The sequence below is a fragment of the Zootoca vivipara genome, chromosome Z1 (assembly GCF_965207765.1).
Source record: "Zootoca vivipara chromosome Z1, rZooViv2.hap1.1, whole genome shotgun sequence".
NCBI classification, from domain to species: domain Eukaryota; kingdom Metazoa; phylum Chordata; class Lepidosauria; order Squamata; family Lacertidae; genus Zootoca; species Zootoca vivipara.
The window spans coordinates 10,754,818-10,772,247 of record NC_142583.1 but is presented as its reverse complement, the minus strand read 5'-3'; the positions used below and the strand labels follow the sequence as shown (position 1 = coordinate 10,772,247).

General features: G+C 43.5%; 1 protein-coding gene and 1 pseudogene across 2 annotated transcripts in view; one reads left to right on the top strand and one right to left on the bottom strand.

The window, feature by feature from the left end:
- STIM2 (stromal interaction molecule 2) overlaps positions 1–17,430 on the bottom strand; it is a 73,962-nt gene that overhangs the window by 22,155 nt on the left and 34,377 nt on the right. For both annotated transcript variants that reach the window (XM_088658593.1, XM_035112120.3), the window contains exons 2-3: positions 16,360–16,490; positions 4,789–4,903 (exon numbers count right to left, since the gene is read on the bottom strand). In XM_088658593.1, coding sequence (XP_088514719.1) covers positions 4,789–4,903; positions 16,360–16,490 — 246 coding nt within the window. The remainder of the gene's footprint in view (positions 1–4,788; positions 4,904–16,359; positions 16,491–17,430) is intronic.
- LOC148687280 (uncharacterized) lies at positions 59–741 on the top strand (annotated as a pseudogene).

Below are 17,430 nucleotides of genomic sequence, written 5' to 3'. Positions count from 1 at the left end.
GACCATGGTATCCTTGGAGTGGGTGGCACTGTTTTGTGGTGGCTCCAGTCCTACTTGGATGGTTGTTCCCAGAGGGCGTTGTTTGGGGAGTGCTTTTCAGCCCCGTGAAGCTTTCAATGTGGGGGCTGCAGGGCTCGATACGATCCCCTATGTTGGTCAACAAATACATGAAACTGCTGGGTGGTTTGGAGTACGTTGTCAGCAGCCTGCTGATGATACCCAGCTCTATTTCTCCTTTACATCTGCAGGTGAGGCAGTGGAAGTGCTGGACCAGTGTCTTGCCTCAATAATGGACTGGATGAGAGCCAACAAACTGAAACTCAAACCAGATAAGACCGAGGGACTTTTAGTGGGTGGTTCCCTAGACCGGATGGGTGGGAGATCGCCTGCTCTTGATAGGGTTACACCTCTTCTGAAGGAGCAGGTTCGTAGCTTGGGGGTACTCCTGGATCCTTTGGTGTCACTCGAGGCTCAGGTGGCCTCAGTGGCCCAGTGCACCTTCCATCAGCTTCAGCTGGTGGCCCAGCTACACCCCTATCTGGACAGGATAAGCCTAACTACTGTTGTCTATGCTCTGATAACCTCAAGGTTAGATTACTGCAATGCGTTATATGCAGGGCTGCCTCTGAAATGGTTTGGAAACTTCAGCTAGTGCAGAATTTAGAGCCCAGGTTGCTCACTCGAGCAAGACGGTCTGAGCACATTACACCAATCCTGGTCCGACTGCACTGGCTACTTTAACCAGGTCTTTGGTTGATTGACATCCTAGGTCCTTTTAAAAAAATTAAATGGGTTAATGGGTTGTTTTTGTTTTGATTATGTGTTTTGTGGTTTTATATTCTGATTTTATATTGTGAACCATCCTGAGACCTACGGGTATAGGGCAGTATATAAATTTAATAAATATTAATAATAATAAACTTATGAACAATCTGCAATGAAATGGTCTCACAATTTCATTATTTTTTTAAAAAAAGAATCTTAAATTGATGCTATGATACAACCTAATCCAGGCTTCCTCAACCTCGGCCCTCCAGATGTTTTGGCCTACAACTCCCATGATCCCTAGCTTGCAGGACCAGTGGTCAGGGATGATGGAAATTGTAGTCTCAAAACATCTGGAGGGCCAAGGTTGAGGAAGCCTGACCTAATCAAAGAACAGACACCTCATGATGCAGTATTTCTGGGTAGGGCTTACTTTGGTGCTTAATCGGCCATGATCAGTACTATTTATGGCCTGTGACTCTGACATACAAATACCTTTCAAGCAAGCTCAAGGAAGTTGATCGTTATTGACACCATCCTTTACACGGGCATCTTAAATCCATTTAATTCCATGCCAATAACTTACTTAACCTGCAGCAGTTAACCAAATGGTTGGGAAAGCAAAGCAAGCCACAATTTTAATTACAGCAAAATACCAAATTAAAGTTGCCATTAAGGACAAACATACATTACAGGGCAAGAGAGTTAAAAATTATGTTCTCTTTTCCACCATCCTATTTTTGCATGGCCTAAAGCAAAATGCAGACCTGTTTTGAAAACTAGAATATTGAATTTATGCAAATACAGCTGTCCAATTAGATTCATAATAGAAGGCTGACATGCTTTTAGCACCCCAGGGGAACTTGTTTACAGCTCCAGTTTGCAGATTAATACCTGAAATTTAAACCAGAGGTTAATTAAGTCCATCTGGTTGCAAATGACTTTGGAATGTTCATGGAACAAGAAGATCTCATTTAGAAAACCAAAATAAAATAAAATAAAATAATAAGCAATAAAACTGTTTGTTTACAATGTGGTAGAGATGTACTACGCATCATATTCATGGTACACCAATTACAATAATTTCTACAATTTACCATGTATTATGTAGTGGGGGACTTGTGTGAGACAAAACCTAATGATTAGTCTCAGGAAAAAAATATTCAAACAAGCAAGAAAAGTTTTATTAAACAAAAAAGTTTATGAAACAAAGTCAGTCAGGAAATGCGTTCTTTCAGGTAGAAGACTTGAGGAAATAGAACAACACCAACTTCACCCTCTCAGACAAAATGGTTATGACCAAAATGCTCACCCTCCCAAAATTAACCTATCTATTCAAAACTCTTCCAATCTGGATTCCCCCAACCCAACTCCACAAATGGCAGAAAAAAATTACACTCATTTATCACACAAAAATCCAAGAATAAACCCCAAATACCTACACCTCCCCTCCTCAGTAGGAGGGTGGGAAATCCCCAACACAGAACTATACTACATTGTCAACCAAATGCGCCACATAATCCCATACATTTTAGAAGACTAGACAAAACATTGGGCACACCTGGAGAGAGACATCATCAAAAATACTAGGGGACACCCCAATGCCCTGGCTAACACACCATCAATTACATGCCTTCTTAAACAATCCAGTAGTAAAATCAGCAGCAACTAGGCCCTTGACAACCTTCGAAAACCTCCTCATAACACGGCAAGGGGATAGTATCCACAATATTCAAAATAGTGCTCCAAAATCCCACAAACTCCCTCAATGTAATCAAAAAAAAAACAATGGAAGGACGACATAGGCTATGAGATTAACCCCACCCAATGGACTAGAATGTGGTCTAAACTTCCCTTTAAATCCATCTCAGATAAAAGAAAAGAACTGCAAACCTGCAAACCTGAGCTGAGCTGCTTTGGAGAGGGAAGCTTTGGTAGCTGCAGTACCAGTGGAGTCGTCGCTAGAGGGCAATGATTTGCAACCTCTCCTGTTCCTGTTTTTCCAAAAAAGCATGTTTTTACCTGTCTCTGGTGTGACATCTGTATAATATAAGTACCGTATATGCAAACACTCCCATATTCGCATGGACCGTTGTGTCAAAATTTCAATGCAATCGGTCAAACGGTTTTGGAGGTAGCTGGATGCGTAGAAATGGGGACCTTTTACATATATATATATATATACATGTGTGTGTGTGTGTGTGTGTGTGTGTGTGTGTGTGTAACATGTCCATGTTTGTGGCTGATGACTTTTCTCTGAAACCACTTGACCAATTGCATTCAAATTTGGACACAACGTTCCAGTCCAATATGCATAAACTTAGATTACACAGATGTGACACCTGTCACAGGTAAAAACATGATTTTGTGAAAATAATAATAGCGCCCTCCAGTGGAAGTCAAAGGAACAGATGCCATTTCTGTAGTATCACCCCATCCCTCCCACCCCCTCCTCCTACCTCAGCAGGCTGGACCTCGAAAACCAGGCCAGGCCCCCAAGTCACCTCTGCCAACTCCAGCGATGACAGGAGAGCCAGGCCGGGCCCCACCGCCGCTACCCCACCACCACCACAGTCTCCAGAGTCAGGCCGGCCCCGAACCCACCTCCGCCTCCTCCGATGCCACCTCAAAATCCAGGCCGGACCCTGAGAGCCAGGCCAGCCCCCAACCCACCTTCGCTGCCGTCCCTGCCACCTCAAGAGCCAGGCCAGACCTCGAGAGCCAGGCCAGGCCCCGAAGCCACCTCCAGCAACGGCACAAGAGGCAGGCCGGACCCCTCCGCCGCCATCCATGCTGCCTCAAGAGCCACGCCGAGCCTTGAGAGCCAGGCTCTTGCCCACCAGAATCCGCTGGGGGAACTTGACAGAACCTCCCTAGATGGTATGCGAAGAGGAGAGAGAGGGGGCTTGGGGTGGGGGGTGACGTCACATGAGGGGAATATGATGTCACTCGCCGGGGGAACAGGGGGAGGGCTGTCGTTACATCCTATGTCTGTCCGGATAAACAGGGACCCTGACAAAGCCACAGCAACGCGTGGCCAGGTACAGCTAGCAAAAATATAAAATAAACAAACAAACAGCAATACAAGGAATGACCAACTGACGCAAAATCGCACGCACACACACGGTGCCGAACCTGTAAATGACCCTAAAACGTCACTAAAAGGGCAAAACAGGGGAGGGGCAGAACGCTTTACACAGGGTCTGGATCGTATCCCCAGAGCAAAACGAGGATTCCCTGTAAGAAAAACTTCCTTAACTAAGGGAACAGGTAAAAGCATTAGAGGGGTCTGATGTTCAAAGACTCAAACTCCTACTTAAATAAAATAGTGCAAAACCCAAAGCAACAAAAACCCAAAAGCACAAAAACACAAAAAACCCAAAGCAACAAAAACAATACATAGCAAAATGTACTACACAATTTGCTAAATCTTTACACGAATTTCTGCAAGTAGGCACACAACAAACCGCAACTCTTAACATCACCAGCTTTCAGGCAGTAGAGCAGAGAGTTGCTGATGAGAGCTGATATAGCATAATGACTAAGAATGAACTGCGAACCAAGTGTTCCAAGACTGAAATCTAGCATCATTTGTGATCTAATTATGTACGAAGATTTCGCTTAGCCTTTCATCTGCAATATGGGAACAGCAACACTGTTATACCTTGCACAGTTGTTGTAAAGATTCCCAAAGAGCTTTACACATTATAACCTGCTATATAAATGCTACCTGTTGTTGTTTTTTATTGCTCCACAGACCACATTGACTCAGCTGCTTGTTAGCTCTGGCTTGCCTCTCTAAAACCAGACCTTTCTGCAACCTCCTGCTGACTCCAAATTGCCTAGAATACCCTGCTATGACAAGCTGCCAACAACTGAGCTCATGACCTTTGCCTGCAGGTCCCTTCTCCCCACGGCTTCCAGTCCTAGGTCAAGGCAGTAATTAAATATGGTCTGTTGTGTTCACTAATGAAAGCAGTAAAGATTGCAGAAAAGGGACCAGTACAGCTTTCAGTATCTTACCTTCAGATGTTTTCCAGCGTTTCCACAGATCTTCAACGGTGATGTGTTTGTCTTCCCGGTGTAGATGGTTATGCTTATTAGAAGCGTCTTTATATTTCATATCTTCTCTAATAAACTGGAAAAGAAAGAAAGTTAGGTCAGAGAGTTCTTGCAGCTAAGACACTAACAGTGGTGTGTTAAAGGTAAAGGTAAAGGTAAAGGGACCCCTGACCATTAGGTCCAGTCGTGACCGACTCTTGGGTTGCGGCGCTCATCTCGCTCTATTGGCCAAGGGAGCCGGCATACAGCTTCCGGGTCATGTGGTCAGCATGACAAACCACTTCTGGCGAACCAGAGCAGCGCACGGAAACGCTGCTTACCTTCCCACCGGAGCGGTACCTATTTATCTACTTGCACTTTGACGTGCTTTCGAACTGCTAGGTTGGCAGGAGCTCGGACCGAGCAACAGGAGCTCACCCCGTCGCGGGGATTCGAACCACCAACCTTCTGATCGGCAAGCCCTAGGCTCTGTGGTTTAACCCACAGCGCCACCCGCGTCCCCCAGTGGTGGGTTACAAACCCCCAAATTGGTGGAACTTAAAAGGAGCCACACGGTGCTTCATCACCAATTTCCCCTTACTTCCATTCACAATTCTCAATCCTTCATTTGTCATTAGATGCTCACTGTAATTCAGAGAACGCAATGTTTTAAGTACAGTTCAGTACAGTTCAGGCAGAATATTCACATCTGTGCTCCTGAAAAATGTAGAGTGACTTGCATTGCACAAGCACTGTATAATTAAGTGCTTTTGAAATGTTGTTTTAAAAACAGTAAAAGCATCAAACCCTTTCCTCATTGCTTTATGGCCATACCTTTATGTTCTCACACAGGTTCAACTTTTGATCAGAACTGTTGCTTCAACCAAATTATTATAGTCATGCCTCGTGTTGCGTCCGCTGCAGGTTGTGGTTTTTCGTGTTGCAAACGCGGCAGAACCGGAAGTGCTTACTTCCAGGTTTTGCCACACACGCATGCGCAGAAGTGTTCTGTGCGCTTCGAAGCGCATAAGTGTTCTATCACACTTTCGCGCATGCGCAAAAGCGCCACTCGGGTTACAGACCTTTTGGGGTGCAAATGGCACCCCGTAACGGATCGGGTCCACAACCCAGGGTACCACTGTACTGCTTATCCTAGTATTTTTGTCGCTTGGTATTTCAAGTTACTTTTAAATGCTGGTTTGCATTACACAACTGATGCAGGCTAGAGTTTCAAACTGAACATGAAAAGGGCCTCCCGTATGAATGCTTCTTATTCTGAGAACCGCCCTGAGACCTCTGGGTATAGGGTGGTATATAAATTCAATAAATAATAATTATAATAATAATACAGCAATGGACTAGATCAGGCATCCCCAAACTTGGCCCTCCAGCTGTTTTGGGACTACAACTCCCATCATCCCTAGCTAACAGGACCGGTGGTCAGGGATGATGGGAATTGTAGTCCCAAAACAGCTAGAGGGCCTAGTTTGGGGATGCCTGGACTAGATTCTGTTTATGTAATCCTTTAAATTGGGCTTTTTTTGCTTTGGTACTGGACTCAATTCATCATCATGTGTGTACAAGCACAGCACAGCAAGTTATTGACAGCACAAATCTGAAACCAGAGAGGGACCTAGAAGGATGTGGGCTGACCCTGAGGGAGGGAGGCTCCATTAACAACATTGATCCCCCAACCCCTTGTGGAAGCTGTGCTGCTCTCCTTTGCCTCTGAAAGGAGGATGCAACTCTCCCAGACACAGGGGAGAAGGAGCTGTTATTTCTCCCTAGGACTCCTTCATGGTGGATCTGGGATCTAGTGGGCTGCCTTTAAAAGTATGGGAAGCTGCTGGGGTGCAGCACTGTCAGAGGAATACATTTAGCTTGCTACTTTGGCAGGCCGCTTTGGCAAACAGGGAGGCTGCAAGGAAAGGCTGCTGCAGCAGCAGCATTTGAGACACTGAAGGAAAGGTCCTTGGCTGCATGAAAGAAGAGAGTTTGAAACCTGTTTAAGTAAACACATAAAACCTGTCAGGGATGTGGAGACTGCCTAAAACAATGGATTACAGTTCTGTTGAAACGGAAGCATTAAGTAAAGCTTACCAACTGAGATTGTGATGTAGATATGGACATTTAACTCTTTACGTAGCCTTGACCTTGATAGAAATAAGATTACTATTTGACAGCTTATTCGGGAAACATATTTGACATTACTCCTTGCAAGCATTACTCCTGCGCAACGTAACCTCTGTTTCTTCCAGGCCAAAACTGTACAGCGTACACCGATAAAATTGTCACTAAACACAGGAACTGTCACATTGAATCAATTAAACTAAACATATATAAATCAACTTGAGAGACTTTATAAACATTTTGGGCATGCACTGGCTGTGACTGTACAAGCTAGAGTTAGAAATTTCATCACCTTGGATTACATAGTTCTAGTCACAGGTAGGTAGCCATGTTGGTCTGACGTAGTTGAAACAAAATAAAAAAATTCCTTCCAGCAGCACCTTAAAGACCAACTAAGTTTTTTTATTTTGGTATGAACTTTCGTGTGCATGCACACTTCTTCTGAAGAAGTGCTCATACCAAAATAAAAAAATTGTTGGTCTTTAAGGTGCTGCTGGAAGGATTTTTTTATTTTTTTATTGGATTACATAGAGTAAGTTTTGATCTTACTTAAAACACATTGAACTGACTTAAATTGAAAGAAACATTAGTGACCAGATTTGGCAAAGAAACAGACCTTCTTGATTTCCTAGATTTTAAAGAACTGGATGAATATCCTCTATGAGTTATTTGATTTAAATATATTGATAGTATTCGTTACAGGTAGGTAGCCGTGTTGGTCTGGATCGAAGTAAAATAAAAAAAATTCCTTCAGTAGCACCTTAAAGACCAACTAAGTTTTTATTTTGGTATGAGCTTTCGTGTGCATGCACACTTTTGATAGTATTCATTATACTCTGCCAAATGAACTGAATTTAAAAAGACATATATGATTTCAGCTAAGAATGAATGAATATAACCTTATATAGAAGTGTAAGGTAAAGATAAAGGGTAAAGGACCCCTGGACGGTTAAGTCCAAAGCAGACTGTGGGGTTGTGACGCTCATCTCGCTTTCAGCTGAGGGAGCCAACGTTTGTCCACAGACAGCTTTCCAAGTCATGTGGCCAGCATGACTAAACCATTTCTGGCGCAATGGGACACCGTGACGGAAACCAGAGTGCACCGAAACGCCATTTACCTTCCCGCCCCAGCAGTACCTATTTATCTACTTGCACTGGCGTGCTTTCAAACTGCTAGGTTGGCAGGAGCTGGGATTGAGCAACGGGAGCTTACTCTGTTGCAGGGATTTGAACCACCAACCTTCTGATTGGCAAGCTCAAGAGGCTCAGTGGTTTAGACCATAGCGCCACCTGTGTCCTTATAGAAGTGTATTGGGTGTTAGGGAAGAGGGTAGTACCTCTGGTGGGGAACACATCATGCTCCTTCTGGGGCAGTCTGTCCACCTTTGGTCCCCACCCTGCACTAAACTGTGGCTCCTAGAAACTCTCAGTATGTCACAGCAGCCACACCCTGGGAAACTGCTTTGACTGCAGCCGCAGCAGGCCCCATTGAGCCCATCAGAAGGCGTGCAGGGTCCCATCAGGCCTCCTCCCACCATGTGACATCACAAATGCTGCACACGTGATGTCACGCACACAATGCACATGTGATGTCACATGCACGCACATCTCCCCCCAAAAAAACCGTTGAATGGAAACAGACACACCTTGGCATGGGAAACATTATATTCTTCCTGGTTCTAGTATTTTTTATTGGAACCTCTGAAGAAATAAATATTTATAATGAGGCTTGCATTCTTCTAAAATCTAAAGTTGCCAGTAAGTCTCACGAGAACAAGAATAGACTTGCAAAGTATGTATCAATTTTAGCAGTGCAGCTAATGTGCTCCAAATAATTTAGTTTTTTTCATCTCCAGCTTCTGAACAAGCAACATACATGCTGCCATTATAATTGTATAATCATTTCCTGACTGAATTTTTTAAGGCAGGAATACAAAGCAAGTTTTTAAATCCCAAGTTACACCAGAAAATCCTGGAGATCCTAATTACATCATTTTCAAACCTGGTTTGGTACTTTAGCAAGATTCAACTCTTTGGAATTGCAAAACTAGTAATAGGCACAGATTGAAACCTCCCTTTGATTTAAAAACAACAACTATCTGCAGACGGCTTTTTAAAAAAATGGGAATGTTTAAAAGGCTAATTCTCCCACCCACAATCTAAAATGGTAGAGTCCTCCTACCACCTCACTCTGCTCACAGGTAGAGCCAGCCAAAAATTCAGTTTTTTTTCCAATGAACCTCTAGGACATAAGTTTAGAAACTTATGTATATTAGAGTAGCAAGGAAAAATACGGGTAGCTTCCCTTTTTCTGCATGCCCAGACTGGTAGCAAAGATCAGGCACTCTCTAGTTTTAAAGATGTAATGGGGAAAGAACCTGATCTTTGCTACCAATTTGGACGGTGCTAGACAACAGCCTCCATAACTGAGCCAGTGGAAATAGTCTCCGATGTGATGTTGAGCAGCCTTTCACAGTAAGTGTGGGGGAAATATCCAAATGCTTTTGCTCTGTATTAGAAAACACCATGAATGCAGCCAAACATTCACAATACTCACAGTCATTCAACCACAGAAAAAGGATTGGGGAAGTTGGGTCTCCTGAAAACAAGGCTCATCACTTCTAGCATAAACAACCATCAAGGACACTTCCTTTTACGTAAAATGTTCTTACTTTCATTTGGCAAGCCTGGTCTTGTTCTAGCAAATAGTCTTTGTGAAAAGAAAAGAAATGGTATCCTCAAAAGCCCCCAAATTTAAAATGCAAACCAAAGTGTTCAATGCTGCTTGGAAATATTTGGGATCACACTCCTAAACTGGAATGTTGTCATATTGATACCAACATCTACATTCTTACTCTAGTCAATTTAGTTGCTGCAAAAGAAAAACACCTTTTGGGATCGTAGTCCCGAGGCATAAAAAAACAGCCTACCTGGCAAGTCAGCAATAACAGCAACCATTTATGAAAATGGGCTTTCCAAGAGACAAAGAGATCATTTAAATCGTCAGTTAAAACACATCAAGCTGAATGTAGAATGCCTCACAATTGTAACCAGCCTGCAAATGAAGCTTTGCCTCACTTTTTAAATTTTAAAATCCTCAATATTTGTGATGTAATTTCTCACTAGCACATTAAGTTGCTTTGGATTTAAGTCCAGGAACATTTCTAATGGTCCTAGAATGCAATACCAAAGGCAGCTCTTCTTCCACTCAGACTACTTTTCTTAGGCGGCTCGAAGAATGGCAAAATGCAGAGGGGATTAAATTTTTCAAAAAAAAGATTCATACTCCACCATACAATCAGCAGTCTCCAAGAAGCTTTTACATAAGACTAACACAAGTACAGCACAAGTACAAAATAAATCAAGCTCCAAACAGCATCAACCTAAATAGTAGCTTATACAATTCATTAACAACATAGTTATTTTATGTCACTCTAAGCCTAGAATAACAGAACAGTTTTCATCTACTGCCTGAAGGATAACAGAGTGGGTGGCAGGCAAGTTCACACAGATGGTTTCCTAACATCTCTGATGCAATTTCCTGTTGATATGGCAGGTGGTCCAGGTCAATCTGTATAATGCTTAAGTGATTCAGTCTGCAGAAACAATCACATCTAAAGTCACCTTTCCACTGGACAGAGTTCATTCCGCTTGTTGGCATCCCTAGCATCCATGAAACAATTGGAATGATGGCTTTACTGCAAATGGAAAACTCAGAACTGCCTGAGCACAAGCTAGAGTTCATTTCATAGCTGTCAAGTTCTCCCTTTTTTAAAGGAAAATTCCCTTATGCCGAATAGGCTTCCTTGCGAGAAAAGGGAAAACTTGACAGCTATGGTTCATTCTAGAGCCTAATCTGTGGAGGTGAATGCACAAGGACTTCCAGGGGACTAGTTTTGAAAACAGGTGCCCTACAGACTCGAGTGGATCAAGTAGAACCCTCAACACACCACCACAAATTCTTTCCAAAACCTCTTTCTACAGGTAACACTGCTTGCCTCAGATGCATTTTATTTTAGATGTTTGATGCAGTCCAAATACAGGGTGCTACAGGAGTAAATCAGGTTGCATTTGTTTGGAGGCTATAGCCAAGGTGTTCAAAGAGCTGTAGACTACAACCCCTGAAGTTTGGATTTAGACAACCGCAACAACTGCTGTGTTGCAATTCTCTCCTTCTGGGCCACAGTACTCAGCTGCATGTGGCCCAGGCATTTGTAGATGATGCTGATTACGTGGAACCCATTTCAATATGGCTTCCAGCTCAGATGTGGCACAGAAACTGCCGTGGTCATTCTGTGGGTGGCATGCAAAAGGATAAGGACAGGGGTGTGAATCTGCAGCTGCTTCTCAGTATGAAAGGTTTCTTTCGAGACCACCTCTCTGGGATGAGTATGTTTACTCTTTTCTGGTGGGTGTATTCAAGAAAGTGGTGCTGAGGAAAAGTAGTTCACTGCTATGTGTTCCCCATGCTTCTAGTCCAGTCCCTATCCTACTGAAAATGTTGGTGGAGTTGCTGGGTGAGATTTTTCTGAGATTTGGAGTAAGGGACCATTAGTATGCTATTTCTCCTTTTCATCTGAACAAGGAAAGGCAGTGGAAATGATGAACAGGTGCCAAGAATCAACAATGCCCTGGTCTAAGAAACTGAGGCTTAATCTAGATCAGGATGCTGTGGACATGACATCTGAGCTGTTCTGGATGGAGTTGCACTCACCCTTAAAGAGCAGGCAGCCTCAATGCATCTCCAGGATCCTATACGATCTAGCACTTTCACTAGATGCTCAAATCCAGTGAGGCGAGCACATTTACCAGCCAGGCGCTTCCTAGACAGATATATGTTTTATACATTTATTCAAACTAGATTACTAGTGTGGTAGAGGAGGTTGCCTTTGGAGACTGTCCGAAAACCTCTAGCTCTTCAGAACATAGCAACTAGATTATGAACTAGAATGTGCTAGCCTAAATATCCCATCCGTCTTCCAATCTCATCCAGGGCCGGCTCTAGGGGTAGTCTGGGTGGCACAGGGCGGCAGAGCCGCGCGGAAACCATGCTGCGTACTGCACCCCGCCCACCAGCCGCGGCAAGAAACAGAGCGGGGCGGGAGCGCCGGAGCGATCCCCGCACCACAGCGCCAGGGCGCCCGACATGCTTGAGACGGCCCTGATCTCATCAATGGCTTCCAATGTTACTCCAGGCACAATTAAAGAAGCTTTAATGCTCTAAACAGCTTGGTACAGAGGTAGTTGTGCCTACCCAGTTTTCTCCCTCCCTCATGGATTCTCCCTCCAGGTGGGCCAGGCTTTAGTGGTTAGAAGGGTGGCCATCAAAAACACAATCTTTACGGTGTTGGACCTTGTCTGTGGAATAACTTCCCAAGCAGATCTGTGAGGCACAAATATTGTCTTTTTAAGATGACAGGTTAAGGGATATTTCCAACTAAGTGCTACTCAGAGTAGACAAAAAAAACCTTAAGTTAGTCATGCCCGTTAATATTAATATTAATTAATATAATAGAAGCATCAAGTTGTAGAGTTGGAACAGGAGGGTCATCTAGTCCAACCCCCTGCAATGCAGGAATCTTTGCCCCCAATGAGGGGCTTGTCAATATGTCTACTCTGAGTAGGACTAGCATTGACTATAACCCTAAAACTTTTCATTTTAAATAATTATTTACAATTTTCTGCTTTCATTATTAATAATTAATAATAAACACAATTACGGTAAGTGGCATACACAGATTAAAATCAAGACATTCTCCATCTGCAGAGATGGAGAGGGAAAAGGAAAAAACAAACTTAGGCACCAGTTCTTAAACTTCTAATGAAATGTAAATAGTTCACAGAGAGAAGCCAACTAGAGCAGCCTTTCAGCTAAATCAATGGAATGGGCTCTACCCATCTCTTTGGCAGGGTTAGCCAGGTTGAATGAGTAATATATTTTTAATGCTGTATGGGGTTCTGCTTTGTCAATTTAATTTGTGCTTTTTAGTTGTTTTAGTTGGATGGCCGATAGAAAGCTGCTTAGGATTATTATTTTTATCTGCAACCCAAGTTCCATGAAAGTAGGAGAAATCTAGCAACATTAAGACATGCTATGAAAGCTGAAAACAATTTTTTAGTATGATTGGAGGACAAAATTCCAACACTCCTATGTAGGTTTTGCTAAATGTTTCCAACGGATTCTCTTCATTTGATATGTAATTCATAGAGCAGGGGTCGGCAGCCTAAGGCCCATGGGCCACAAGTGGCCCATGGGGGTCGTTTAACCGGCCCATGGACCCCCGCCCCCCGCTTGGTCAGCTCCAGTGCGCCATGCTAAACTGGCGCGGAGCAGAGCAGGGACCGCCTTCTGCGATGCTTGCCAGTTTCCAATTGGCTGTGCTTCCCATTGGCTGCAGGAAGCTCCTGCAGCCAATGGGAAGCTACACACACCTCCTCTGCACCAGAAATAGTGTTTGCACATGCCCACTGCAACATCTGCAGGACCGTGAACCGGCCCAAGCCACAAAAACTTTGCCGACCCCTGACATAGAGTTAGGTTTTCAAAAAATCTTAAATAAAAGGTTTAATACACAATTGTATTGAATTGGAGTAGTATTGTCACATGAGCACTATTGCCAGAAAAATCAATTGCAATGTGGCCATTTCCAAGCTCAATTTGGATCAATAAATGTTCATTGTAATAAGCATTAACTGTTTTTCCTTAATAGTCACACATTGAATGCAGCATTGAAATCTGTATATGAACCCATTTTATAGAGTCAGACTGTTGATTCTTCTTGGGAGACAGCTTTCCAGAGCCTCAGACATATGTTTCCCCAAATACCTTCTACCAACTACATACATAAGGGACATCCATTTGTGACTTGTTTTTATTATCCAATAAAAGCTGCTCAAATGCTCAGTAAACCCAGTTAGAAGAGCCTGCTGGAACAGATCAATGCCCCATCTAGTCTGTGTGGTCACAGTGGCCAACCAGATGCCTAGCAGTTGCAAGCAGGACCTGAACATAAGAGCAGTCTGCCTTCCTGCAGTTTCCAGGAATTGGTAGTGCTACCTCGGTTTACAAACTCAATCCGTTCCAGAAGTCTGTTCTTAAACCAAAGCCATTCTTAAACCGAGGCGCGCTTTCCCTAGTGAGGCCTCCCGCAGCTGGTGCCCTTCCACCATTCAGCTTCCCTTCGTAGACCGAGGTCAAGTTCAGTAACCGGAACACTACTTCCAGTTTTGCAGAGTTCTTATACCGAGTAGTTCATCAACAGGACTGTTCTTAAACTGAGGTACCACTGTGTCTTAAAATAGTCATTTATACTCTGTGGCACGAGTTGAAAACATACAGCATTTAAGTTCACCCCACTTTTTCTAGTCTGCTTTTGCATAAAGTCTGTCCATAGCATGGGAGAGAGGGAAGGACTCGAAATGCCTCTTCCTTACACCTCCAACCTTGTTATACAAGCTGCCCTAAATCAAGAGGAGCAGAAGCAGCTGAGCAATTCACACCTTCTACTGCCTTTCATAGTGACTGCTACACTGGAGGCCAGGACATGCTCAAGACCGAGGAGTAAGGGTCAAGTTCGTACCATCGGCAGCTTTCCTGTACCCTGCCCTACATTCTGTATTCCTAAATGTGCAACTTTGTTTCTGACAGCATTAAAATGAATGTGACCATTTCCCACTTCCCCATCTGGCACAGTGCTATTTTCCCCCACCAGAGTTATAGTAGCAACTGTGCTTGAAAATGCATGATATTCTCCCTGAATGTTTGTTAACATTCACAATCCTATCCTATAAAAAGTCCGTGTTTAGACTTCTGTGTTGTTTTCTCTGCACTACAGGTTACAACTGAACTTTCCACTTCCCCACCGGGCACAGTGCTATTCTTTTCCAGAGTTATAGTAACAATTGCACTTGAAAATGTGTAAGATTCTCCCCAAATGTTTACTAACATTCACAATCCCTATGCTATAAAAAGTCCATGTGTTATTTTCTCTGCAGGACTGGTTACCACTGAACTGCCAAACTTTTCACAGCCCTGTTTTTAATGCCAAATAGTTATCATCCAAAGTATGGCTAAATTTTGAAAATTTAACATGACTAAATTGTAGACATTAATTTGGTGTTTTTAAAGAAAGCATGTTCTTGGCCTGCTAACAAAACTTTTAAATAGACTAGAGATCCTTAAAGAGGCTCATGGATATAGAGTTTCCTATTAAGTGATATGATGCAAAATTATATATGAAAAAAGCAAACGGCTGTAGCAGGGTAAGAAAAGCAGTGACAGTAATACACTATGGACAGCTGTATAAGCTAAAGACTTGGCACTCCTACTCAAAACTTTTTAAAAGCTGTGCTTTGTTGAAGTAAGCACAGAAAATCCAGTAAGATTCTCTTCCATTTCCCTTGTCCTCTACTTCACTAATAATCTCCATACAGTTTACTAACAATAGAATTCGGTAACATTTTCTTATTGCAAAGTAAATCAAAATACTTAGTCTGCTAAAATATAGATTACTATTTAGTCTTAAAACTTGGCACTTATTTTGGCATAATACTTTACATCACTATGGTTGTGTAAAGATTGTTTACTCTCTCATAGTTTCTGCTTCTTTGGAGAAGCAACTATCATTATATTGGCAAGGCTCCCTCTGTGCAGTATGGTAGCTTTCAACTAAGAATCGTCAAAAGGACTGATATGTTTCATAGACAGCTGAATTGGTCTATTTCAATATATTTGACTATAAATGGTAAGCAAAATTTTCTTCTTTGCAAGTGCATTAGTAACAATGAACGGACGACAATTGTAAATACGAGGTTAGATGAGTATGGAAGTTTCAAAGTATCTAGTTTTGCTTACTAAAGGTAAAGGGACCCCTGACCATTAGGTCCAGTCATTACCGACTCTGGGGTTGCGCCGCTCATCTCGCATTATTGGCCGAGGGAGACGGCATACAGCTTCCAGGTCATGTGGCCAGCATGACAAAGCTGCTTCTGGCGAACCAGAGCAGCACACGGAAACGCCGTTTACCTTCCCGCTTGGAGCGGTACCTATTTATCTACTTGCACTTTGACGTGCTTTCGAACTGCTAGGTTAGCAAGAGCTGGGACCAAGCAACGGGAGCTCACCCCGTCGCAGGAATTCTAACCGCCGACCTTCTGACCAGCAAGCCCTAGGATCTGTGGTTTAACTCACAGTGTCACCCGCGTTGATTACTAAATACAGGTAAATTAGATCATTTGTAGAGTCTCAGCAAAATTTCTGGTTCAAACTTTTCCAGAAAAGCCACACCACTAATGTAAAGCATAAACTCCATAGCTGCAAGGGGTACAACAAAACAGTGGTAAGTCAATTGTTTATGTGCTCCCTTTCATACAAAATTCCATTTTTAAGGAAGATATTCGGAGTAATATATTTTCTTCACGTACCTCGTCACTTTCATCTACTTCAATGCCCCCATCTTTGTCATCATCCATTTGTTTATGAATTGTGCGAAGAGCTTCCAGGCTGTATTTATCTTCCTCAGTGAAACATGGTGGACTCAGTAAATGGCAAGGATCTAAAGAACAAAAATCAGAAACAATTCTTAAAAATTTGGGCTTTAAGAGGGAAATGGAGAAAATGAAAAGTTACTTACAAGTTTTTAGGACTTATAAATCTCAATTCATAATAGTAGGGCCTAAGTTCCATGCTACTAAACTATCATAGGCCCAGGTCCGCTTACCCTTTCGGTGTGGTGGCACTGCAGGACGGCAGAGGTCCACTGGGACCGCAACAAGGGAATCATGACATCAGTGCCCCTTCCTGAAAGGTTGCGGAGCCATAAGCGCCCACCGCCTATCAGAAGCTGGATCCTGGCTTGCATCCCGGTTTGGCAAATGGGGATGCAGGCTTGGACATGGGCTGGGTCAGGATGTGGAGCTGACGAAGCGGGAAGACTTCCCTCGGGTCTGCTCCCCAGCCATTTAAACATCCCTCACCTGGAGTCCTACCGGCTTTTCCTTCATATCGTTATTCCCCACCCTTGGTTCAAGCTCATAGTCAAGGACTTTGCTGTGGCTACGGTGGTTGCCATTTTATGGGGCCGGGTACGAATTTGTCGACCAGGCAAATTGGCTCTAGCCCGGTGGTTTTGCCTACCTCATAGCAATCATCACAACTGGGTTGGGCATTGGGGCAATCCTTTGTTTTGGATGGAGGGGAGGTTGTAGTCTCCACCTGCCCTTCCAAATGCTGGGGTATCCCATTAAAGGGATCCGGGGGGGGAGTGGACATGTCCGCATGCCCACCAGGGCCAGGGCTGAAGGCACTACCCAGATGGTGGTCCCTGTGGGGGTCACACTATTTGATGTAAGTCTTAGGACCCCCACCCCGCTTGGATTGACCTACGCGTCACTTCCGGTGGGCAGGCCGGAAGTATTTTGATTGCCCCATGCCCAAGCCAAACCTCTTGCATTTGTATTCAATAAAGTTGTGGCCTTTTTCGATCCAAACCAGTC